Here is a 26,842-nt window from a genome sequence, read left to right on the forward strand (position 1 = left end):
TTGTCTTCAGTGGATTGCTCAGGTGTATCTGATTTAAATTTGGTGAACGATTATGTTGACGAGCACAACGAAGACCTGAATCCAGCTCATTTTTCTGTGATTGTCTTCACTACAGAGTAAATTCAAGTTATCTACACTCAAGTTAACTCCTCTTGAGTTAGCTCAGTTCAGCTTAGGAGACAGTGGCCACGCTGTGAAATAGTACTCAAGATACAAAGAAAGATTGGATTACTGCACAGTGATTGTGTTAACAGCTGTCGAGTTGTGCTAACTTAAGTTACTTGAGTTACAAGCACCATCATATTCGAGTTAATGGGTTTTGTGTGTGGACAGAACGCAATTTAGCAGCAACACTTGAGATGCAATTTGGGTCAACTGTTCAGTGAAGACAAGCCCTGAGTGTATTGGCTCTATAGCACTAAGTCTGTAAAGCAGTCAATCAATAAAAAACAAAAACTTATTTTTAATCACAAATATCAGTAGAGCTGACTAACCTTTTTCAGAAAAGAACTGATGTTTAAGAGCTAATGCTACTTAGCTTAATGCAAAATAAAGACATGCTGAATACATTTACTAACAAACTACTTTCAGTTTTATTCTAGGAAGCCTGAAAGTAAGTTTTTTGACACCGTATATTGAAAAAAAACTGGAACCTCACACACAGAGAAAGTAATCAACATATCCAATCTTTATGTATACGTGTCAAAAATTCCACCTACAGCAGAATATGGATTTATACTGGATGAGTCAGTCCTTTAATTCTTATTCAAAAGTTGGCCTTCACTGTACTCTCATTTACAGAGATAAAAGTTTCCTTTTGAAATAAATACATATTTTTATGAAAAAAATATAATGAGAATAAAATGTGTATTTTCTAAGAAACAGAAAAGCTCTTACCTGCTTTACCACTGTAACAGTTCCAGGTGCCATGGTAACTACAGAAGCAACAGCAGCAGCATCATGGGTCTCTGACCCCAACTCAATGATTTGCTGAAGGATGTTTACAGCTGTGGGGTCAAGTCTTTCACCTTATCAGAAAGACAATGAGCACAAGACAATTATAGCTAAGACAGCTCGAAGGCTACATGAATCAAAATGCTCCATTGCTCATCTCTCTTTGGCCTCCACCCCCACTTGTAGAACTCTTGCTATATATTATAACAGCTCAATAATATGACATTTTAATAGTGGATCCATGGGAGAAAGTGTTCACAAAATAAGTGTCCTTGGGAAAAGGGTAAATTAAACTGCATAGTTTATTTTTATCCATATCTGATAGCACTCTAAAAGAACATATTGATTAAACAAACAGGCAGACCTTACAGCAGTAACTGTAAACTACAAAGCTGCAAAACTTTATGACTCCAAATGAGTATTTGCTAAGGGTTCAATTTTAACAGAACTTGAACACTAAAGTTATAATCAAGACAGCTATTTAGTACACTGCTTGCCTGTCATTACCATCTGTTTGACCATCTGCAATTCCCCTCAATCCAGAACAACCACCCTTGTCAGTTATGTGCCGAAGGGGAAAATTAATTCTCTTTAGAGAGATCATGCCTAATCGCTCTATTTGTACAGTGTTATAATGTTTTTGCCACACTTTTTCATTCTCTCAGTGTGTGTGACTCTACTAGGGGAATAGTCAAGTTTACAGAAATTATAGAACTGAGAATATGGCCCTACAGCAGCAGGAAGGGGACAGAACATGACCATAGCTAGTCTGTGAAAAACTCCTTTTGTGGTGAGGAACTCCCATCCCTGCACCAGCTGCTCACCTATCCCCATGTGAAAGAGTCTTTGGAAGGAAAGAATGTGGTAAAGCTATATTATGTTGATACTCAATCTGCATATGTTAGAGCAGCCACTAAGCTGCTTTAACTCATGCTGAGGCAGGGGCAGATCAACCCACAGAATAAAGGGGACCATAACTGGTTCCCTAACACTACAAAGGGAGAATCTGGACAACATAACTTAGTTACAAATATGAAGAAGTTGACATGTTATTTGTACGAGTCAACATTATTTTATTTAGAGAACTGAAAACTATTTCTGCTTATTTTAATGTACATTTTAATTTGTTCTAGTGTGTGACTGTATAACTCTGCCTCTCAACAAGATGTTACTTCTCTTCAGGTTTTTCCAAATTAAATTTGTCAAACAAACATTTGGAACAAAATTTGAAACACTAACCTAACAAAATATGTTTTGAAAGTTTTATGCTTAAACTTAACCCATATTGTGCTTATTTTCAATTTAAACATATGCATGATTGGGCAAAGATTTACAAAGAATTCCTCCCATTTGTTTAAAATCCCCAGTGGTGAAAAATGAATATATATATAAATTGCCAGTAATACATTCTCATTTAATATGCTATAAAATTCCATTTCAAAACTAGAAACGTTTGAAAGATACTGTTGACTATACCCTGATCATCCTTTGCTATCAATTAAATGTGATTAGCAAAGGAATTATATGTTACCCAAAATTATAATCCTTCCAAAATCAGGTCAGGGATCAATGGTTAACACCACATTTCAAGAATGAAATATACTAACTCAAAGCAATGGACCCATTGCAAAAATGGGATCCTGTAATAAGTATTCCGGGTATATTTATGTATACATACTCAGTTCTGCTGTTTTAGCACTCAGAAGCTTGAAAATAATTTCTATTTTCCCTCCTGATTTTGTCATTTTGCATTTAGCAAACATTAATTAGTGCTCCCTTGTTTCTTGTCAAACACAAGCCAATACAGCTCTGGTGGGCTTATTTCCTTGTCTGTGTATCATTATAATTAACTGGGAATATGGTAGGTCAACTATGCAACTGTACCTTCTCTGCTGGCTGGTTGACTCTACAGCAAGGCAAAAATATTGTCTAGAGGATTGCCATTAAATATTCAACATTTATTCTGCCATACATTTTGTCTCTACTGTTATGTTTTCTATAACTCATACCGGAAAGTCCATAAATACCTCAGTAAGGATGAACAAAATCAGTGGTGTAACAAATGTTGAAGTTTTTTGGAAATCACCATATACATAGATATGCGTACATTGGTAATTATTTGGATGTGCAGTGGTAATTATAATTGTTTATCAACAGCAAGATGAATGAAAAATGAAAAAAATTAAATTGTGATTGCTATGCCCAATCAGCTTTATGGTAGACCACAATGTGGGCCCAAAAACTTGATGTTGTCCTTTTAAAAAGCATTGCAGATGAACTTACAAAGAAATGTTTACCACACTACAGTATTAGTACCTCACCACCATATAGGAAATACCTTAGTAAAGTCAATACAGAAGAATAAATATTTCCTTTTCAAGTTTCCCACTGAATTCACAAGAATTGCGAACTCTGATGAAAAGAAGATCTAGTCTATCCTTTCAACCTAAAAATATCCCTTACCATTCTCTGAGGTATATCTTAGGTCCTGTAATGCAGCTACCGCAGCTTGAGTTCCTTGAACATCTTCAGCCTCTGTGATGTGCAGATACTGAGTGGATGATTCCTCAGAAATTTCTGTTGTCAGCTAAAAACAGGTCAATGATCTCATTTTAACTCTTGAGAATTACAGAGGGCAATTGGTGCTCCAAGTCAAATAGGGAAAAACTAGATGACAGATTTATAACAGCACACTTTCTGAAAGAACATGAGTGAAATCCTAGCCCCACTGAAATCAATGGAAATCTTACCACTCATTTCAAAATAAGCCGTGATTTCACCCCATATGTTTATTTATACTTCTATTAGACTTCCAGATAGTTGCATCAAGTTCATTTACAAAATGCCACAGTAATTTGACTATTTTAATTGAGCTTGTAATTTATAATAATCATCTAATTACACATTTGTTAGACTGTAAGGAAGACACTTTGGGCCAAATTATCCTTTTAGCCACACTGCCAACATAAATTTGGACAAATTCCTTTGCAGCCAGAAAATGACCCTTTGCGTCAAGAAGATTGGTTACTTACCTTGCAAAGAGAGTTATGTTGTCCACAAGTATTCCAACTTCTGGTGTGCATGTTCCCCATTCAGATGAGATCAGATTTTTTGAAGAGCATTGTCTGTTGGGACCACACTTGCTCCCCATAATCAAGGGCACAGAGGGTGGGACAGTCACAACCATCCTTCAGTTCCTTCCCTAAAGAGGAATCCAGGTGATACAGGACTCTGCAGTAGCAGGGCAGGAGAGTGGGTGGTAGAATACATGTGGATAACACATCTTGAAGAACCACAGTTACTGTAGAGTAAGAAACCACTCTTTCTTCTTCAATGATTGTCTACACAGATCCCACTTCTGGTGATTCAGAAAAATAATCTCCTTTCATGGAGGTGGGTATTCAGAGTCTGCTGACACAAGGACTACAGGACAACACTGCTAACTCAGGCATTTGAACTAGAGTCCTCTGTCAGGGAGCAGTGTTGAGTGAAGGTGTGAAGTGAACTCCACGTAGCTTCTCTACATTTCTCTGAGACTGAAAAGCTCTTTATATTAGAGAAGCTGAAGAGGATGCTTACACTGTGGTGGAATTGGACTCTTATTGGTGAAGATGGGTCCAATTGAGCTGATGTGTAGCAGGTGCTGATACAGTCAGAAACCCATTTAGATAAATCTGAATGGATATTAGTTGATCCTTCATCCTGTCAGCAAAGGCCAGGAAGTATATCAGAGAATTCCTGAACGGTCAATGTTGACCGCATCTAATGAGTGAAAGTTAGCTTCCTTTTGACCATTATGAGGCTTGGGAAATAAAATTGGCAAATCACTTGATTCAAGAAAAAGTCAGTAACAATTTTGGGCAAGAATTTTAGATGAAGTCTCAATGTCACCTTGTCCTTATGGAATACTGTATATGGTGGCCCGGTCATGATGGCCTGGACCTCTTCTACTCTTAGGGCTAAGTTTATAGCCACCAAGAAGCAGTATTCATAGACAGCTGATATAAGGAACAGGTTGCTAAAAGTTCAAAGAGAGCTCATCAGCCTGATAACAATGTTAAGGTCCCAGGAGTTTGGGGTATGTCTAATTGGAGGAAAGACATGGATGAGGCCTTTGAGGAACCTAGCAACTACAGGGTGTGCAAAAATTATGTAATCAAAACTGTCTGGACCATGCTGGGGCTAGCAGTAAAATCTGGGCTGCATCCCATCTGATTTTCATCAAGACTAAGTATGAGTGAAATGGATGGATAAACATACATGAATCCCAGTGCTCAGGGGATGAGGAAGGCATCTGACGCAGAGCCTGGGTTTAATTCTTCCCGCCCAGCCTCCCACCCACACCCAGAAAAGAATATTTAGCATTTGTTGTTCTGGTCCTTGGCAAACAGTCTATTCACACTGCAGAAGATACTTCACAGAATTGAGTCACTGACAGAACACATGTCTATTGAGCTGGTCCACCTGGGTGTTTTCAAAACCTGGAAAATGTAGGTCCACTAGAGTTAGATGATGATGAATACACCATTCCTACAAATGGATGATTCCTGGCAAAGAGGCAATCAATGAGCCTCTCTCTGACTGTTGATATAGCACATAGTGATGTCCATCAGTATTTACACTGTGGTTCCTCAGAGTGTGAGTAGGAATACTGTGTATAGGTGAATGGCTCTTAGCTCTAGCACATTTATGTGGAGACTTAGTTCTTGGGGAGACTACAGACCTTGTGTCTGAAGTTGGTCTAGATGAGATCCCTTTCTAAAGGTGTAAATTACAGGGGTGTAAATTCTAGTACGCGCCAGCATGTCCTGCATTAACTGTAACTGTCTGTGTGTAGGCCCAAATGTGGCATATTGCCTTGTCCCTCTGAATAAAATCCTGCTGTTTATTTCATAAGTATAACATGTGTGGACCCTGCTGGCATACATTAAAAGATCACTAGTGTGCATTGACATAGTACTGCACTGCATAAACGCACACTAAGGAATTTTTAGTGAGAGCCAGTGGGATCCACATGAGAGTTGGTGAATACACTCTGGTGCACACTAGAATTTACACTTCAGCTGGTGAGCTTTAACACACTGAGTAGACAAGCCTTAAGAGTGGATACATTTGTCACCAATGTCTTGGTTGGTAGGGATGGTGACAATGATCCTCTTCTGCACACTTGTAAAGAGTCCTTCCACCAATCTAATGAGGTGAAGAATTCTTGTGGGACCATGAATATCATGTCTATTTGGCGTCTGCCAGGTAGCTACACTGATCTCAACCACCCTGCATGGAGCACAGGTGAAGTCTGGCAAACTATGACAGGTAGGTGCAGTAAACCATGTTTCCCATGAGTCTGAGAAATGCTCTAACTGTTGATGTTGGGCGAGTCTGAAGTTGATTGATGAAGTTCAGAATGGTGAGGAATCTATCTTATGACAAGTAGGCTTTTTGCCACTGTGGTGTCCAATACTGCCCCTATGAATTCTCTGTAGTGGAGGTAAGAGTGTATTTCTCCCTGTTCACTCTGAGACCCAAGGCAGTAAAGAGCACCAAGACCCTCTTTGATGTATTGCTCACTTGTTGAGGAGACTGTCCTCAAATTAATCAGTCACTGAGGTATAGGTAGACTTGCACTTCTTGCCTCCTTAGGTGAGCCATCATGAACGCTAGGCACTTCTGGGAGCCATAGAGAAAGACCAAAAGGAAGCATGCCTTATAGGTAATGTGACTAGGCACCAGCCAACCTGAGGTATTCCTTGTGGGCCGGGTGAACTGCTATATGGAAACAGATGTCCTGTAAATTGAGTGCAAACTAATACCGAGGATCCAGGGTAGGACTTATATAAAGGTATATAAAAGTATCTTATGAAGAGGGTCCCTGAAGAGAGAGAGAGGGGTAAGTGGCAAAAAGAACAACATATTGAGCACTTGTCTGAGACAGGGGCTTCACCGAGGCAGAAGAGGACTTAGAGTGTCCACTGTTAGTAGGAAGAGCTGTCTTGCAGAAGGGACAGAATCTGAATTCTGGAGACTTTGACTCTGCCATATCCAGGAGGGTCCAGTTCAGGGAACACTACTCATGGCTATCTTCTTTCTTTCAAGGCTAAATTATACTAGCCAGAACTAGAACGATAACTAACACATAGGTAGGAACAAAAAGCAACTGCACAGTGCGCAGAGTGCAGACACTAGAGAGGTTTTATCTTGGAACCTATGTGGTCAGAAGGAACTGGGAGGGTAGTTGTGACCACCCCATCCTTCACACCCTCAGCTATAAGGAGCAAGAGGTAATCCAAGATGCAGGAGCAGCCCCAACGGACATCACTGTTCAAAACAGTCCAATGTCAGGCACATGTGCAGTGAGTGGACTATGTGTGGATAATCACACAAAAAACAGCAGTTTTAATTACGAAATCATATTGAATATATTTTTATTCTACATTGTAATACTTTTATGCCAAATCTATATTTGTTTCTACTTTCTACTATCAGTGGATGCTTGCTAATTTGTAATAGTGGCTGGGAGATTCATTGCAATTTACTGGGTTTTCCAAATTTGGAAACAAAAAACCCCAAAGAAAGCACGGATAATTCAATAAAAAAATAGACAACTATTTATTTAGATCTAAGAAAAGACTCCCATTGACTTCAATAAGCACTGAATCAAGTCCTTTTTAGGTAAGTGCAAAGTTTTTGTAATTAATTTACTTCATACTAAAAAATATAAAGTAATACAAAATCTCATTATAGTTCTCTACTAATTAAGTCTTTACTGTAAAGTAGAGATAAACCATCCACATCTTTGTGTATGTGAACTATGAAGCTTTTGGATTAATGACAGGAATTAACAAAGCCACCCTTCTGCTAGCAAGTTTCATATAACAATAGGCCTATTTTATAAAATTAGTAATTGCTATTGGTGCCCTATATTATGTCAATTAGCACTTTCTTTGGAATCTTGCTGCAACAACATCCAAGAGGTTGCTCGAGCAAATGAACAGACTACCACAAAATTATTAATGCTGGATCAAAGATGCAATGTATAGCCGGGACTAGGCATAGGCCAAATTCAGAGTATGAATTTGAGGGTGCATCAAGACTAGAGCTTGGGTTTGGATTTGATGGTGCTGAAGTCTCTCTGTTTGCTCTCACAGGATTTTGGCACAAAAATGCCAGAAATGTCACAGATTTCATCAGAATTTGAATGACTAGGCAGAAACCCTGCAAGAAAAGTTGTACTTGTGTGATTTCAGCAACATCTAAACTAGAACTTATCTGCAACAAAAAGTGCACAGATGGGTTTCTACTGGGATTCAAATCCAAAAGCCCTCTCTCTCCCACATGATGACATGAAGCCGCATACACTCTACTAGCAACCCCTGTGTGAGCAAACAATTTTCACAGGGTTACAATGAGTCCTGTTGATTTCCCCCATCTTCCCCAGAATGGAGGTCAAGATCCTCATGAAAGTCAATGAAATTATGCCAAATTATACAGCTGAGGATCTGGTCTGGAACACGTAGCTGCAGCTAACTGTTGGACATTTCACACTTAGGGACTGATCTGAAACCTACTGAATTCAATGGAAAGAATATCATTGACAATGTTGCCAACTCCCATGATTTTATTGTGAGTTTTGTGATATTTAGATGTTTTTGTTAAAACACAACCTTCTGGGGTCAAGTGATCACATGAGAATCTCTTTTATTTTTTTTTAAGTTTCTTTCCTCACTGTTCTGGAGAAGGTCTTGAAAACATGAACCCCACGGCTCAAAAGCCAGAAGGGAAATAAAAAACCAGCAAATTTGTTATTTTTAAGAATCTCATGATTTTTGACTCAGTTATGATTTTTCTGAGGTCTCAACTCATGATTTTTAAAAACTTGTGGTTGCCAATACTGAATCAACTTCAATCTGCATAGGACTTGGCCCTGAAGCACAGACCAAATGACAAAGGGTTTACTTTTACTGATCAATACAGTCCCCTCTTTTCACAATTTAGAGTTTAGATTACTACACACAGGCTATCTGCGGGAATATATTATGGTTTCCAAGATGTTCAAAATGCTTTGAAAACTTACCTTGTGTTAATAAAAGAAATGTAATGCCCAAATCTAGCAAATCAGGTGAAAAGTATAATACCCTCAAATCAGACTTTTGAGCTTTATATACGTTTGCTAAATTCTACCCCCTAATTTTTTTAATCAAATAAATGTAAGAATCCAAAGTTGGAAATGTGAAGCAATAAGGAGAGCTTACTCACCTTGTGCAGTAACTGAAGTTCTTCAAGTTGTTTGTCCCTGTGGGTATTCCACTTCAGGTGCACCTGTGCCCTGCACCTTTGATTTGAGATCTTTGGTAGCAGTGCCTGTTTGATCCACACATGCATGCTTACACCCTTGCTCCCTGTACTGAAGGTATAAAGGGTACAGAGGAACCACCCTCAGTTTCTTCTCCACCATGAAGTCCCATAAGGGGAAAAAATAACCTCTGAAGCAGAGGGGAAGGAGAGTGGTAGTGGAGTACCCACAGGGGCACACATCTTGAAGAATTCCTATTGCTGTACAAAGTGAATAACCTCTCTTTCTTGAGTAGTGTCCCTGTGGGTACTCTACCTCAGGTGACTCCTAAGCAATAATCCCCCTAAGGAGGTGGAAGATTCAGAGCAGAGTCCAGTAGAGAGGGGAGAATTGCATTGCTTTCTGCAGCATCTGATCTTGCAACAGAAGTCAGGCCATAATGTATCTTACAGCAGAAAACAGGGCATAATTAGGAAATGTATGTACAGAGAACCAAGTTGCTGGTCTACAGACCTCTAACTGGTACATCTTTTGTAATTGGTGATCTTGTGGAATGTGCTATTACTCTTGAGAGATGCTGAACAGGAGTTTGGTCATATCTGGTTTTATTACATCCAGAGTTCCACTTTTATAGCCTTTGTTTCAAAATTAGTGATTCCCTGTTTCTGTCTGTGATAGAAACCAAGAGTCTAGGAGACCTTCTAAATGGTCTGATTCTATCTAGATAAAAGGCTAATATCCTGCTGCATCAAGGATATGGAAGATAACTTCCTGACCAGTGAGATGTGATTCTGGGGGAAAAACAGGAGATTAATAGTTTGATTAATATGAAATTCTGATGAAACTTTAGGTGAAAATCTTGGATGGGGCCATAGTGACACTTTCTCTGGTGAATACTGTAAATAGGGGGTCTGCTGTTAAAGGCCCTAATTCTCCATCCCTTTGGGTAGACGTAATGGCCATCAGGAAGGCTGTCTTCACTGATAAATCTAATAAAGAACACATAGCTAATGGCTCGAAAGGATGTTTCATGAAGAAATTAAGAACTAGGTTCAGGTCCCAGCTCGGAGTAGGATCTCTGATTCACTGAAAGAAATTTGATAGACCTCTTAGGAATCTTATTGTGTTTAGGTAAGTGAAGACTGAAAAATCCTCTATGGATGACTGAAAAGCTGTTATTGCAGAGGATTCTGATGAAATTAATAGAAAAGTCACAATTTTTCAGTTCCAACAGGTAATCCAATACTATGGAAAGAAAAGAGCAAGTCACTAAGATCTGATGACTGTTATACCAAAAATGATACTGTTTTTGTTTCTGGAGGTAAGTATTTCTTGTAGATTTTTTTCCTACTATTTAATAAAACATGTACTTCTGATTAATAGGATATTTCTACTCCCGAGAAGTACTGAGGAACCAGCCTTGGAGCCTCAGAATCTGCAGTGGGGTGAAGTGTTCAACTGGCATCCTGAGACAACAGATGAAGACTGACTGGAAGCTGCCATGGTATGCAAGAGATGGGTCTGATTAGATAGGAATCCATCTATATTGGCCATGTTGATGCAATCAATATGACCCTAGCCTGATCTTGTTTGATCATGTTTAGAGCCTTCAAGAATAACACTGTTGGTAGATATGCAGAGAGAAGACCCCTCATCCGTGAGATGAGAAAAGTGTCTCTTAGGGATTGGGGATTCTGGAACAATACTTGATTTTGTGTTGGCTGTGTGACAAACAGATCAACCAGTGGGAATCCCCAAACAAAGAATATTGTGTCAAGAACTTGTGAGTCCAATTCCCATTTATAATTTAGGAAGAAATGTCTGCTGAGGTGATCTGCTATGGTATTCTGAATACTAGAGAGGAAAGAAGCTGACATGACTATTTGGTTAGCTACGCATCAATTCCAGAGTTTTCTCTCATTGGCACACTGTAATGGCAAACATGCTCCTCCCTGATGATTGATATAACACATACATGCCATGTTTTCCTTCATTATCTTTATTGACTTGAGCCTGATTAGAGGTAGAAAGTATAGCCAAGAATTTTCCAGAAGATTGATGTGGAGAAGCTGCTCTTGTAGTGTCCATTTGCCCGGCACCTTGTGAGGTCCCAGATGTGCTCCACAATCTCAAAGTGAAGCGTCTGATGTTATCTCCATGGTGGGGAGATCTTGAAAGAATGGAACACTTGTGCAGGTCTTGGTTGGGTCCATTGACTGTAGAACCCATTGGGAAACAGACACTACCATGCCTTGACTGTGATTGCTCTGTCCATAAACCATTTGAAGCCATCAGAGACATAATCTGGCATGGTGAACTACAAAGATGCAAGCTGACCATGGGCCTCAGCAGTTGAAGACAATCTCTATTGTTACCTGAGGACTGTCCAAAATCCTTGAAATGAGATTCAGTGCAAGAAGTATGCTGGAAGGAAGCTAAGCTCTGCCTGTCATTACATCCAGGAAAGCTCCTATGAAGTCGATATGCTATACTGGAGTCCAAATAGACTTCTTGAGATTGTGTTGAAGGCCCAGGCTGTAAAACAGAGAATGTGTCACATTTATGGCCACCAACATGTCCTTGTAAGATCTGCCCCTCATCAACCAATCATTCAGATAAGGTAAAACATTTATACCCAGAAGACACAGGTGGACGGCAACTACTGCCAGAACATTTGAGAATACCCATGGGACAGAAGATATGCTGAAAGGAAGCTCCTAGTATTGGTAAAGTTCATTGTTGATTAGAAAATAAAGAAACCTCTTGTGTGAAGGTTGAATAGGCACATGAAAATATGCATCTTGCAGGATGAGAATCACAAACCAGTTTCCTGAATCTCACAAGGGAATTATTGCTGCAAGGTTCACCATCCTGAATTTCTGCTGTATCCCATATCTGTTTAGAGATCTGAGATCTAAAACTGCTTTCCACCCTCCATTTCATTTGGGAAACAGGAACTCCTTTAAATAGAATCTCTTTCCGCTGTGCTGCACAAGAACTGGTTCTATTGCCTCTATACACAGAAGAGAGACTACCTCTTGTATCAGCAATTGAGCATGAGATGGGTCCATGAACAGCGAAGAGGAGAGAGAATGGATAGGAGGGACAGAATTGAAATTGATGGTGCAACAAACGTTATGGCTTCCAAAGCCCATCTGTCTGATGTTATATTCTCCCATGCAATTTTAAAATGGGAATGGCGAAATCCGAAAGGAGGGTATGATGGTACAGCTGTAAAACCTAGTCAACTAGGTGTTTGAAACTCTCAACCAAGCCATCAAAACTGACACATGAAGGGTGTAGATGGCTGAGAAGAAGTAGCTGTAGCTGAGGAAGGTGTCTTTTTAGAGTATTTTGGTCTCTTGGATTGTGGCTCAGATGTTTCATAGTAAGTTGAATATGGAGCTGGGCATTCTCTTTGTGCTATTGGAGACTAGCTACATGTCCTCTTATTTGCTGCAGTATAAATCCCCAGGGATCTTAATATGGCTCAAGTCCTTTAGAATGTGAAGAAATGTATCTGTCAAGTCTGTAAAGAGCTTGTGATAGTCAAAGGCAAGGTCCTCAATGGTACTCTGAACCACTCTTGAGAAGCCCAAAAGCTGCAGCTAAGATGCTCTTCTCATGTGAACATAAAACATGCTGCAGTGTCAGCAGCATTCAAGGAGGCCTGGAGCGATGTTCTTGCCAGGAGCCGACCCTCTTGAATAATGGCCTTAAATTGGTCACAGTGTTCCTCTGTCAGATTATTAATAGAGAAATTGAATTTCTTGCCATTCAAACAGTTAAATTTGGCCATGAGTTTCTGATGGTTCACTGTACTAAAGTGAAGTGTGGTTGAAGAGTAAGATTTGCAGAGAAAAATATCAAGCCTCCTGTGTCCTTTTTAAAATCAACCTGTCTATAATTTTTTTAAAGGAAAAAGATAAAAGGGCACAACTGTTCCAACACTATAAACACTGTCAAAGAACTAACTATATACTGACCAACTGCTAAATTCAGTACTAAAGAGAACAGGCACACAGCAGATTCAGTCTCAGACCAAGGGAGGTCAACAAGGAACTGAGGGTGGTTCATACAGGTAGCAATTTATACCCTTGGGATGGGGCATGTGTGAACTCACATGCATGGACCAAATAGGCATGACCACCAAAAATCTGTGATCAAAGATGCAGGGAACAGGCACGCATGAACTGGAACAGCCACAGTGACCCTATTTGAAGAAGAACCAATTATTATCTATCTAATCCTACTAGACATTAAAGTAGTCAAGCTTAACAGCTTTAGCATTGTATGCATTCAAGCCAGAGATAATGGAGAGAGGACAACTTTCCACCATGTAATGAAGTCCATAACACACTTTTCACACTCATTCTATTTCATATCTTGTATTTTCTCTTTAGAGATTTTGGAAATGTTGGGGCAAAGATGTAGCAATTTTGTTTTTACCTCCCACTTTGCTTCCCCGTCATGTTCCACTAATTTCAGGCCATGCTTGTTCTTAAGATGTCTGTTGAATTCCCATTTTGTACCATACACAAAACTGCAAACTGGGCACTTAATGCCACCTGGGGAAAAAGAAACAAGAGAAGATACTTTTGGTATAATTTTCCTTCATTCCAATGATCCCAGAGAGTACCCTTTTGTTACCATTATATTTTTGGGATACAAGAAAGCCATACAGGCCCATTCAAATTTTTCCCCTTTTCTGTCAACCTAAGCAGTAATACCTCATAAGATTTTGCTTTCTCCATGTATTGAACAATTATTATTTTAAATATGATCAGACCAACTGAACCACTACAATTTATATTATACAATTTTTGGATGAGTCTGCTCTTCATCCAGTTTATGTATCTGTGAGGGGCATGTGAGTCTCAGGGTGGAATGTAAACAACCTCTTTACTGGGCAAGGACCTATGCTTCTTGCTTGCTGCAGCCCCTCTGGAGGACGGCGAGCATACATGTAAGAGAGATGAACTTCTCCACCAAAGACAACTGCACTGATCCTGACCTTCACTCCCCACTGTCGGGCCAAAAAAACTACTAGAGACAAAAGAGAAGTGCAGAATGCAGTGGTTCCACTTATAAATTGTACTTTGTAGACTACACTGGCTAGCAATTTGTCTCTGGATGGAATTCATATCTTGATTTTAAACCTAAAGAATCAGAGATAGGCATAAGCCACAAATTTACATCCAGATTCATACCCAAAATTCCTCCTACTCTGTGGGTATCCATATTTTTAGTTTTAATTTAGGACCATCTCTGATACAGCCCTTGGAGACTATTGGTATCTAAACACCTCCCCCTGATGCATCATCCCAGCAGTTAAGATTAACTTGGATGCTCAAGCCAACATTTTGCAAGACTGGAGCCAGGGCAGTCTTTGCCTCTGAATTTTGTTTTCCCATTGTCCTGACACAGTTTCTTGGCCCTCAAAGTATGAAGCAAGGCCTTAGAGGGATGAAGTGCTTTCATGAGTAGTGATTTCTGTCAAGTAGATGTTTGACCATTTTTTAAATTACTGTAATGATCTTAATATTGTAAGTGCTCCCAAAGTTGGGACCATATTTTATTAATTAAAAAAAAATTCTCCTTAAAGGCTGTTGTTATCAGACTTCACACCAGTACACTTAATAAAATTATTTACTTTTCTGGGACTTGTGCAACACCAAAGTAAAACAAGGAGAATTTACAATGGAAGTGTATCTTACCCTGAATATCTTTGCTTTTGTGAGTTTGAACCACAGATTTATTTTAACATTTGTATAGTATAAATACAAGTATCTTTTCATTATGATCTTTAAATGGATATGGTACATCGTTTACAGTCTGTCTTCACAACAGCATCATTAAAAAAACTAGTATGACAAAATCACAAGCTTCCAATTTTACACTAGATTTAACCAAATTTTAGCTTTTTTTTCTTATGAAAGTAATTTGGTCAAATATCAGAACTCAGATGCATGTAGTTATCCAAACTAGTATTTGTTTTCACTGGATTTTTTTCCCCCATCACTAAACCAAAACACCAACAGACTGAATACTATAGTGTGTTGTATCAGATGACTAGACCTGACTAAATTAAATAATATAAATATTAGGGAAGCTCCTTGTGCCTTCTTAAGTACTATACCACCAGATGGCCATCTAGACATCATAATCCATTACCATGGCAAACGATGGCTCCTGCTAGTGCTATCTAATTAAATGCTTGAAATGTACTCTGGTTGGCTGATTACAAGCCAAGTTCTCGTTGCGTACAGAACTGCATGAATAACAGGATTAGACAGAGTGTTTATTTGTACAGCAATGGAAAGCCAGCATATGGCATTCTGCAGGTGGAATGAAATTAAACTTGGTATCTTGATAAAACAGACTCAAATTTAGTTTAGTTGCTAGTCTCTTTCAGTGACACTTATTAATCCCCAAGGATACCACTCCCTCCCTCCCCCTGGCTATTATAATCTTTACCAAACCTCCCTTTTACAGAGAAGGCTCACTGCTATATCTTTATAACTAAAGTGAAATTGCTTCTCTATTATTGGGCTTTACATGCAACAGAGCACAAAAGCATACTATCTTTAGTTGAGATTAGGACAAAGATACCCTCAGTAGCAAAAAAGGGAAATCAAATATTCATTCCACATCACACTTTAATAAAAATAATTTAGGACTAAAGACCTTTCTATATTACTTCTAAATTAAAATTACTATAACACTACCTGACATTAATTAAAGCTGTGACCTTTGTCATCGTGACTTTAATTAAGGAACAACAAATGGAAATACACAATCAAGCTGCTAATGTATAACTGTGTGTCAGTTAATTGCCATCAAAGCTCAGGAAAATTAATTTCTACTCAACCCATTAAATACTTGGGCCAGATATAGAAAAGGTCAATGAATACCATACTTTATCAATTTTTGAGACCAATATTTGTGTCTGCAATAATATAATATAATATAAACTTCCATAGCACCTTCCATCACAAGATCTCAATGACCCAGTGAGATAGGTATTATTATTATTTGTATTACAGTAGCACCAAGAGGCCCACTCTGTGATTTAGGGTCCCATTCTGCAAGATGCTCTGCAGACACAGAAATAGAAAGTCCCTGTCCCATAAAGCCTATAGGTCACATGAACAAGACAGACAATGGATGGAAGGGGAAACAGGGTAAAGAGATAGGAAATGACTCATCTGCAGTTTAGACAAAGAAGGGATAAGTGATTTACTTTGGGTCACAAAGAAAGTCTGGAGCACAGCTGGGGACAGAATCCATGCATCCTGACTCCCAAGCTTGGGTTTTAATCACAAGATTATCTCCACATCATGCTTTTCTGTTTGATTACCTAACCGGGCAAATTACCAGGGTTCCAAAAGCAATTTAAAAAATGTAAAACAGTGTGTATAGTATACCACAAGATATTCTGGATCCCTATGCTGGCTGTCACATACTGTTAGAATATTAATTTTCCATTATTACTTAAAAATATTTTTTAAAAATCAATTTTATTATAAATTATAAAGTTCTATAAAGTTGAGGTGTATGAAAGTATCTGCTTTTCTGCCATTTACTGTTGCTATGAATTTCTAGTAGCAGTCTAAAAATAAAATACTGCTGTGTGTCACTTGGCTGTGTAATTTCTTGAGTGATTAGCATAGCACCTCTTGTACTGTATGTGCACTTTCAGGAGGCTTTGGGAAGTGTTTAATTATCTACATGAAAATAATATTTTCAATTAAGTTATTTATCTTTTTTATAAGAGTCAAGGGGAAAGGGAAAATATTTGTGGAGCAACTCACATAATTCTGAGCTGTGTGGGGAGCAGAAAACAAAGGGTAAATGGTGAAAGGAATGTGTGCATTAATGCGGAAGGCGGTCCAATCAGGTACTTGCATTCATTATTTTTCATTCTTGCTTTCTTCCTTTCAAACTGTTTCTCCTTTCATATTCTACTTTTTTAAAGGACATGACAAATGTCTCATCTGAAGTGTTTTTAATACAAAAAATTGGCAATTTTCCAAAAAATACCCTTCATACATATGCAAACAGTAAACTTCACCTTGGTACCAGCTAGTCAGGTGGCAAGTTATGATTTCTTTCCCGGAGTGTCTAAGACTGTCACCTTAGTCACCCATCCCACACTGTCCTGACCTGTTTATTCATCTCATCCTTGGTGGCCCATCCATCCCATCCTGACTTATTGTTTCTCTCATCCAGCTATTACATCTTGTCTTTCAGAATGTAAGCTCTTTGGGACAGTGACAATAAAAATACAAATCCTAACTAAGAGGGGACAATCCTGATTTTAGATCCCTAAAATAGCAATGCTACATGGTGGTAGCCATTTTAAGTGTGGCCTGACTGACTTTCCAAGTTTCTGCAAGGCTCTCCCACCCCTAATTCCTAGCAAGAGACCTTCTCCCATCAAATCTCTCCAGTCCATATACAACGACTACTGATATCATATACACAGAATCTGATGACTCCAAAAATAGTGACTTCTATCTATTTATGTGGCCCTCATCACTATACTATCTAAGTGCCAACTTTGATGAACCACACTCTTGTGAGGGAGGTAGTTATGTCTAACTTCACAGATGGGGAATTGAGGCATGGAGACAGAGAGAGTAAGTGACTTGCCCAGGGTCCCATCGGATATCCGTGGCAGAACCAGGGATCTGAAACAGGTTCTCCCAAGTCCCAGTCCAGTAATTTCACCACAAGATTATCCTCCTCCGTTTTCATATCTTATTTTTTTTCTTTCTTTCCATGAAAAAGAATTGATTTTCTATTCAGAAGTGCAGTTATGTGGCTCCAAAAGGGGAGGGAAAATAACAGTTTATGGTGAACTCCTTTTCACTTTGAGGCTTGCAAATATGGTATATTAAATGCATTTCAAATCTGATACAATCTTAGATCCCTATCTTACAGCCACATGCAGACAGACAGACAGACAGCTCCGGGGCCCATACAGACTAGGGATGTAAAAGATTAACCATTTAAACAGTAATCACCTGTTAAAAAGTTTTAAACAGCTGATTACTGTTTAAACTTGGGGGAAGGAGGGGGCAGGCAGCTGCAGACGGGCTGGGCTCCCTGGGAACCAGAGCAGCTCGGCAGCTCTTGCTTGCTGGGAAGTGCAGAGCCCAGGCATGGGGGAAGGGGTAGTCACAGCTGGGCTTGGCTCCCTGTGAGCTGGGGAGCAGGCAGCCACAGCTTGGTTAGGCTCCCCTCCACTTGCAGCTACCACTCTCTTGCCTGGGCTCTGCGCTTCCCCCCCACTCGTGGGGAGTCGAGCCCAGTGCAATGTGGGGGGAGCCACAGTTGGGCTTGCCTCAGCTCCCCATGAATGAGAGCTGCCCAGATAAGGCTCTGCACATGTGGGGGGAGCCGCAGCTAGGCAGCTCTCGCTTGGAAATGAGGAGTGGAGCCCAGCACGGCTCCCCCCGTGCATTTAACCCTTTAAACATTCTATTTTTAGCAAGTTTAAATGGGTTTTTAATTAAACTAATTTTTACATCCCTAATACAGACATTCATTGACTTCAATGGATTTCTGCATAGGTGCAGGGGTCTGCCTGAATTGATGTACTTGCAGGACTGAGGCCTTAGTTATAGTTCAAGTAAATATCACCACCCTCTTTGAAACAACTGTTGTCCACTGAGTCACCGTCTATAGCAAGATTTGTAAAGTTACTATTAATTCCATTTCAGAAATGCACAACGATCTACTTTAAAAAATGACAAAAGGGGAGACTAAGAAATGTAAAGTTAAGGCTAATTAAGACTGATGCTTTTTCCTTAACATACTGCTATTGTGTCTCCGTTTCACTATTTATACAAGTTAAAAAATGGAGTCTCAACTTTTAATGTTTTTCCTTGTGTCACAATTTCAATGTTATTTATGTGTTTCTGATGGACAAGAATTCTTTGTAAAAAGAAACATTAGGAAATGCTTTTTAGAATTAATGTCATGCTTGAGAGAATGATATTTTATACATTATCTAATATTATGGCATTATTCTGGTATCTATTCTTCTGTAACTAAAAGGGAATTTCTAAAGTTCCCAAAAGGCACTTTTTAAAAAAAAGGTTTGCATGCTGCATTCAAAATGAAAAAAAAAAAAAAAAAGACTCAAATTATCAGAAATAAAATAAGAAATTTGACTCAGCTCACAACTTTCAACACAATGCAACTTAATATTTAATCCAGTTTTCCTTTTTTCTCCCCTTCAGGAACCAGAACTGTATGAGCTTTATGCTTCCTGATTCTTTAAATACATTTTATACTTAAGAAACTATCTGTTTGCAGAGTCAGATTGTTCACTTTGGTCTATTTGTCAAGTGTACAACAGCAAAATCTCTCTTGGGAAACAGCAGACTTGTACATATCTGCTTTAGCAGCCTCTGGGTCTGGCTGCTCTGCAAAGAAAGAATTATGGTTTCTAAATAAATAATAATAGCTTGGTGCCTATCAAACATAAGCATCAACATCAGTAACTAGCAGCATTGACGACTGTTTATAATAAGGATGTAAGAAGTCAACTGAATGAATGAAAGCTTTTAGAGTTAGAAAAATCAGCAATGGACAGAATTATTTCATGCTATGAACATATATGTATAAACATACATCTCTCTTCCTTTCATTGTTGCTTTGGTTCTGAGGGTTAATCTTGAATTTCCTACATTCTCCAATTTCCAGTTCATTTGATACCCAATCTTATCCCATAGCAGCTTACATAACACAAATCAACTGTAGCTGCAGCCAAGAGGCTAGGGTAATCAGCTTTCACTAGCATTAGTTGGCCATCCTGGCCAAAAAAGATCATTAATTTTCACTTTGGAAACCAAGACAGTTTTCTGAGAGCTGAACAAACTTTCAGTTCAGGAGTCAAGAGTCCATTTCCAAATGAAAACCAAGCATGTTTTTCCCCCCACCTGCTTAGGGCAAGAGGGAGAAGTAACTAACCCCAACAGTTTCAAAGCAGCATGCGGGGCTTTAGCAATGAAATAGCCATTAAAAGGGAAAGATATTCAAAGGCAGCATGGGCAGTTAGGCACCCAACTCCGACTGAAAGTGAATGGGTCATAGGAACCTAACTCCAGTTTGTGCCTTTGAAAATCTCTTCCTAAATAAATGGGAGTTGAATGGTTAAAACCCCCATTCAATGCTTTGAATAATTATCCTTGAAGCAGCTGATCTGCACTTGTTTACTTTTTTCTAACTGACCTGTTTGTTGGAGGATTAACTTGGTGTTATTCACTCTTAGTTCTCATCTCAGTATTAGCTCAAACTTTCAAAGCTATCATTGAAATTTATCAGTTCATCTCTCATTTAAAAAGAGACTGAAAAGACTGGGATTGTTTATCTTAGAAAGGAAATGAATAAGAGGTGACCTGATAAAAGTATATAAAATAGTGAATGCTAGAGAGAAGACTTATTGAGAACTTCTGTTCACCCTGTCTCATATCCCAAGAACAAGGGGACAATGAATGAAATCAGAATGTGGCCATTTCAGAACCAAGAAAAGGAAATACTTTTTTCACACATGTAATTAAACCATGGAACTCACTGACACAGAAAGTTTACCTTCAAATCAACTTTGCTTCAACAGTGAAAATAAACAGTCAGATGTGCTGCTTTTAATTGGAAATTTACCTTGTTGGATAAGGGCTTCTGCAGCAAGTTCACCAGTACCTACATTAACATACTCTTCATTGGGATGCTTCCTGTTGTAATGCCTCTTCAAGGAACCAGATATATTGCAGGAATAATGGCAGTGTGCACAACGGAAAGGCTAGCAGAAAAAGGAGAGTTATAGTTGGTCATACACGTCTGCTATCTGTAGAAATGGGTCCAAGACACAAGTTATTATTTTCCACGATTGGTAATTATGGATCTGATCATGCAAAGGCATGTTACCAAATGTACTCCTTACCACCTTAAGTAGTTTTATTTACTTTGTAGGATCAGGGTCTCTGACTCTTGATTTGAAAGGGGAAAGGAGGAGGATAAGAGTATTTGAGTCCATGCCAGTATATAAACATTATTTTTTATGTATCAGTATGTTTTTTCGTTTTTGTTTTGGTAATGTCTGTAAGATAATAAGCCTGTGGTAAAACAGGTTGAAAACATAAAGAAAGTCACCAATGTAGGCATTTTCCATATTATTAAAATAAAAATTAATGAAATTGACACTCTGAAATTTAGTGGCATATTTCTTAAGTGTAAATTTAATGTATTCTGTCTTTTAATGCTTTACACCTCATTTCTGTTCATGTCTGGAGAGCGGGTGATGTATGAGCTGCTATGGCAGTCCTAATTCACAGCGAGATTCCCGCAGATGAGCTGAATCCTCAACTAATCAGTTGAGACAGGTTTAAAACCTACCACAGTAGGACAAAACAGCCTTATGCCAGGGTCTACACTGAGAATTTTTGCCAGTATAGCAGTGGCTGTTAGGGGTGCAATTTTTTGCAACATTTCTATACTGGAAAAACCCTGGCATAGACACAGATATATACATCGGCATAGAAGTTCTTTTGCCAGTATAGACTGTTTTGCTTGCTGAATCAGAATAAGTAATAGTGGCAAAAAGCACGTTTTTGCCAGCATAAGCTGTATCTGTATTGGGAGGGTTTTGCTGGTATAACTATGCTAGCAACACTTTAAAGTGTACATTAGGGCTCAATGAGGCTGGCCCTCTGTGTCCAGTTTTCCCATCTGTAAAATGGGATAGTATTACCTCATAGTGCATTTATGAGGCTCAACTAATTAATATTTGCAAAGTGCTTTGAGCTACAACAGAATGAATATGGAAGTGTTGTTATCCCCTAATGCTTTATGCAACGGAAAGGGTATTAAGGGCCCAGTGTTCTAGCAAATTCACTGGATATGTTTTTCTACCTGCAGTATCCTTGCACTTCCAGCTGGATGCAGTATTCTTCTCTTCCCATCCTTAACTATAGCATAGAGCTTCTGTGGTTTAGATGTGGCAGTATTTTTACCTTTTTACCTACACCTGAGGTATGTTGTGAGGCTTAATTCTTGCAAAGAGTTTTCAGAGCCTGTAGCAGGGATTGTTTGGTCAGCAGTCCTACTGGCAGGTCAATGTGTCCTGAACCCTGTGAATGGGATTCAGTTGGGTCAACCTCCTCATCAGTAACCCCCTAGTCCTGCTCATCCCAGGGATAAGCATAGAGGAATCAGGGGTGGAACACGGGGGACCTGGGCTCTCTCGCTCCACCAGGTCCTGGCCTAGGACTTTGAAAGTGTGATATCATGACAAGGCCTATGTTCAGCCCACCTCCTACTCACCTTCCCTTGGGACACTTCCTACAACACCAATGCCACAGTGTGGGGTATGGCTGCTGTTTTGTTATAGTCCTTTCCTCAAACTCCAGAGTCTCAGAACTGATGCAGGTGACCGTCTGGTGCCCCTGCACATGATTCTCTCTATCTCTGGGATGATGTCAATAAGTGCAGGGGAAAGAGCTGATTCTTCTACTGTTGCAAAGCGGTGCTCCTCCAGGAAATGGATTCTCTCCTCCCTGCCTGGGCTGCTGGAGCTCTCTTTATACCGCTTCTTTTCCCAGGTGCATGCTCAGCAGTGCCTGAGGGCAGAGCTTTCCTGGCCCAGAACTGCTCCAGCCTTTCCCCTGCCTCAGCTGTAAACCTCATCACAGAGCCACAAAAGAAGGACTCTTCAGAACTGTTATTTGTCCCAACTTTCAATTATAGTACCCTAAAGTTAAGCAACTACAATTTTTATTTAGGCATCCAATTCCCTATTTATGTGCCAAATATTATGCACACAATTTTGAGAATTAGACCCATTATTTCATATATGTGCACCGCAGTGTTAATATTAAATATTAACTTTATATGCTCACAAAGACAATACAAGTGAAGGATAGAAAGGTAGCAGTAACAAACTAACATTATACATATACATTTTCAAAGCATATGGGGAAAGGGCAATAAACCTTGAAAGAAAAGAGAAATAATAAAATTGTACTATACACCTCTTTCTTTTTTTGAAAAATTTAAATAAAGGTAAAAAATTTCTAAATGCATCCTATCTTTCTATGGACATATAAAGTAAACAAATATATGGGGAATCCAGTTGATTTAGCACACTGCCTGGACTTTCTGCCAACAATTACAACTTTTAAAGAGTAACTAAAACATTTAAACACATTTATGCACAAGAGGATCTTCTAATGACATCATTACAGCTCTCCATCTTTAATATTTCATGTAATTTTGAACGTAAGGCAAATTAAAGTAATTCTCCAACTGTAACTCAAGATTTAAGCTTCAAAATGTTAATTTGTCATTACATGCTAAAACGTTTTTAATCGGCAGTGGATCATATCTATTTGATCTGTAACACAGTGCACCCAAAGAGCAGAGCTTTCTCCAGGTAATTAAAAAGAGCTTTCTGAATATTCTGCCCTCTGCAGTTAATTATTTCAATTGTGTATATGCTGTGCTACTTAATTATGCTAGTTAGCCTGTCAAAAGTATTCAGAGTAAACAATATTCAGAGTAAACAACCACCTCTTTAAATTTGGTTCAATTACTCGAAACTTGTATGGATAGAATGTGATGTCATCTTCTGAATCTTGATAAGCAATTAATTATAATAAATTACAGTATTCAACTCAGTAGGGAATAGGAAAAGCTAGGTATCTGAGGGAATGGGAGTGCAAGGAAGAAAGAAAGACAGATAGACAGACACACACAAGCCCTATCTACAGCAAGGATATTTTTCTAAAAACTTCTTCCCATTGCCAATATCTGTTCACAGCTTCACCAGTTTATGAACATTAGGAGCCCAAATATAGAAAGGACTGCTGACTGCTGCAGGAGTTTCTGAACACCGAATCCTTGTTTAGATTGACTGCAATACTGTCCTCCATCTGGAATTGCTTATGACATGTGCAGACACACAGAGATAAAAATTGTTACATACCTTCTCGGTAACTATTCTTCTTTGAGATGTACTACACATATATTGCACGGCACAAATCCTGCATCTTGGCAGTGGGTTAGACTCGATGATCCTTGTGATCCCTTCTAACCCAATGGTTCTATGATTTTATGTTGATCTATCTGCTCTAGGCAAGGGCTCATAATGTTGTAATACCAGCAGCGCTATAATGTTATGGCTCCCAACACTGCAAGCTCTGGTAGGACTGAACTGGTGTGAGCAATGCTGGGAAATGTACGATTTCCTTACTGTAGAAAGGAACAGAGATAGACAACGGGCTGCAGTATAGCTGGAATAAGATGAATTCTGCTGACCGTGACAAAAGCCCAAGAAATTTTGATCTTGTAGAATCGGTATTGTGTGTGCATCTAAGAGCTTGACGGTTCACCAGAGTACAATCTGTTTGACAGCAGGTTTGTAAGTCTATGCAAAAATAATTCTAATCAAATTGGGTAAATCTAACTTACATGTTATAAGAGATCGAACAAGTTCACAGAACTGTTTTGAGACAATCATGACACATATGCATTGACTGCTTAAAAGGGTCACCATCAACTTAAAATCTAAAATGTCCAAAAAGGTAGTTAAAAGCGGTTTCTGGCACACTTGCATCCAAGCCCATCGCTAGTTGTTTGAGTTTTACAGTCGCATTTTTCTATTATTTTTAAAACGTTTTGCTTTCCATTTGCTATGTGAAAAATCCACAAGAACAACAGAAGAAATGGACTACAGTCCTACAACTGGATGCACAGTTTCTTCTGTGAAAGTGAACAAGGTTTGGAATTTTTTTGTAATAGTCCTCTAGATTTCAGTGGAAATACTCTGTTATTCTATCATTTTAATAAAGATTTGTTGGGGGAAAAGCCCTGCAGGAATTAGAAATTAATATTAATGTCTGTCTCTATCTGTGTGTCCCAGTGTGTGTAATTAAGAGAAGTACTAAGAGATTACAGAGCCACTTGACCAGTAAACTGTTAACATTAATTTCAATCCTTAACTTTTAAAAAAAGGAGCTATGTAGTATAATACAGATAGTGACCTATGCAGGTATCCGGGTAGTCCTCAAAATATGTCAGTGGTGGTTCCAGCCAAACATTAATGTGACAGACAGGGAAAATCCATGATTCTTTTTCTTTTAAAAAGATCTACTTGTATGTTTTGTTCTGTGTGAACAGATGATGAAAATCAAAAGAAACCTAATACTTTTATTTGCCTATGGTTAATACCTGAATATATCCTACAATCATAAAATTGTCCAGCACTTAGGCACACTACATGGCAGTAAATCAATCTGTTCTAAAAGATTTGGCAAAAAGGACATTCTTAACTCATTGATTTTCTTGTTATTTTGCTGGCAAGTGCAATATTTCCTGAGTATGGAGGAAGGAGTGAATTGTCAAGGAATGCTTAATGTAAATGTCATATCTTTTCTTTTGAAATGTTGTAAATGTGCCCTAAAAATTCTTTAAAACATATTACATGATAGGGTTTTTTAATGTATAAAGTACCACTATGCTGCTTCCAAAAGAGATATTTGTAAACCATAAAATCATTGGCTCTAAAAAAAAACCCAACAAAAATACTAGAGAAGGATTGTGACAAAGTGCTGAGGCCTAATAGTGGGGTAAGCACTCTGATCACTGTAGCCTAAATTACTTTCCCCAGTGATGGTTGATTGAGAAAATAGAGAGGAATTAGCTAATCAGACAAGGAGCCTGGGTGAGTTAAGGAACCAACTGGCCCATCAGCTGACTAGCTTGATAGAAGGAATGAAGTGTTAGCAAGGGGGGAGGACAGCGCTAACTGTGTCCAGACTGAAAGAGATTCTGAGGAAGGAAGATCTCTTTTCCTCTCAGGGCTCTGACGAACAGGGGCTGAAGATAATAGGGTCATAAGTATTAGAATAATTGTATTGCTTTGTACAAGTGACAGTGGAGAGGACTTGAATAAATTATATGGAGTGGACCCTAAAAGAAGAAAGCCTGAGCAGTTTCTGCAGTGATCAAGGATGGGGGGGATTAGGGGGGGAAGAGATATATGCTCCATTACAAGGATACAAAGAGTGATATACAAAAATAATTTGTAAATAGGTCAAAAAATTGTGTCAAGTAAAAACAGTAAGTACACCACAAACAACCCAAGAACATAATATCACACAATGGTATGACACACTCAAACAGCCCTTATTTGTATATAGTCTACTTGGACCAGCATAAATCTTTAAATGATTTGAACCCTTTTTATTCTGGGGGCACTTCAGTTGGAATGATTACAGCATGCCTGCTAGTGCTGCAGTTTTAATCCAATTTGTTCATCCCCATTCCACTCAGTTCATCTCTAGGCCATCTTCCTGCTCTCTACCTCCTTCTGCATGCATGGCCCCTACTTTCCGCTCCCTGTAGTACAATCTGGCACAATCTTGCCAACATTCATATTGAAAATAAGCCAGAAAAACCAATTTCAAGCTTTCTCACATGCTGCTCCACATGCTTGGAAGCTCCATTTGCTCCTCACTGACATCCTTCAAATTACTCCTCAAACTGGCGTTTGTCACGTCTACAAAAAACTTGACAATGGCTAGGCTGCTA

General features: G+C 38.9%; 1 protein-coding gene across 1 annotated transcript in view; it reads right to left on the reverse strand.

Moving 5' to 3' along the window:
* ZFAT (zinc finger and AT-hook domain containing) overlaps window positions 1–26,842 on the reverse strand; it is a 145,062-nt gene that overhangs the window by 24,564 nt on the left and 93,656 nt on the right. Inside the window, exons 12-15 of the mRNA XM_067531650.1 lie at window positions 20,918–21,056; window positions 13,694–13,812; window positions 3,418–3,541; window positions 898–1,028 (exon numbers count right to left, since the gene is read on the reverse strand). Of these exons, the coding sequence (XP_067387751.1) occupies window positions 898–1,028; window positions 3,418–3,541; window positions 13,694–13,812; window positions 20,918–21,056 (513 nt within the window). The remainder of the gene's footprint in view (window positions 1–897; window positions 1,029–3,417; window positions 3,542–13,693; window positions 13,813–20,917; window positions 21,057–26,842) is intronic.

This window comes from Emydura macquarii, unplaced genomic scaffold, assembly GCF_026122565.2.
Source record: "Emydura macquarii macquarii isolate MOO-44397 ecotype Brisbane River unplaced genomic scaffold, CSIRO-AGI_Emac_v2 contig_369, whole genome shotgun sequence".
Lineage (NCBI taxonomy): Eukaryota > Metazoa > Chordata > Testudines > Chelidae > Emydura > Emydura macquarii.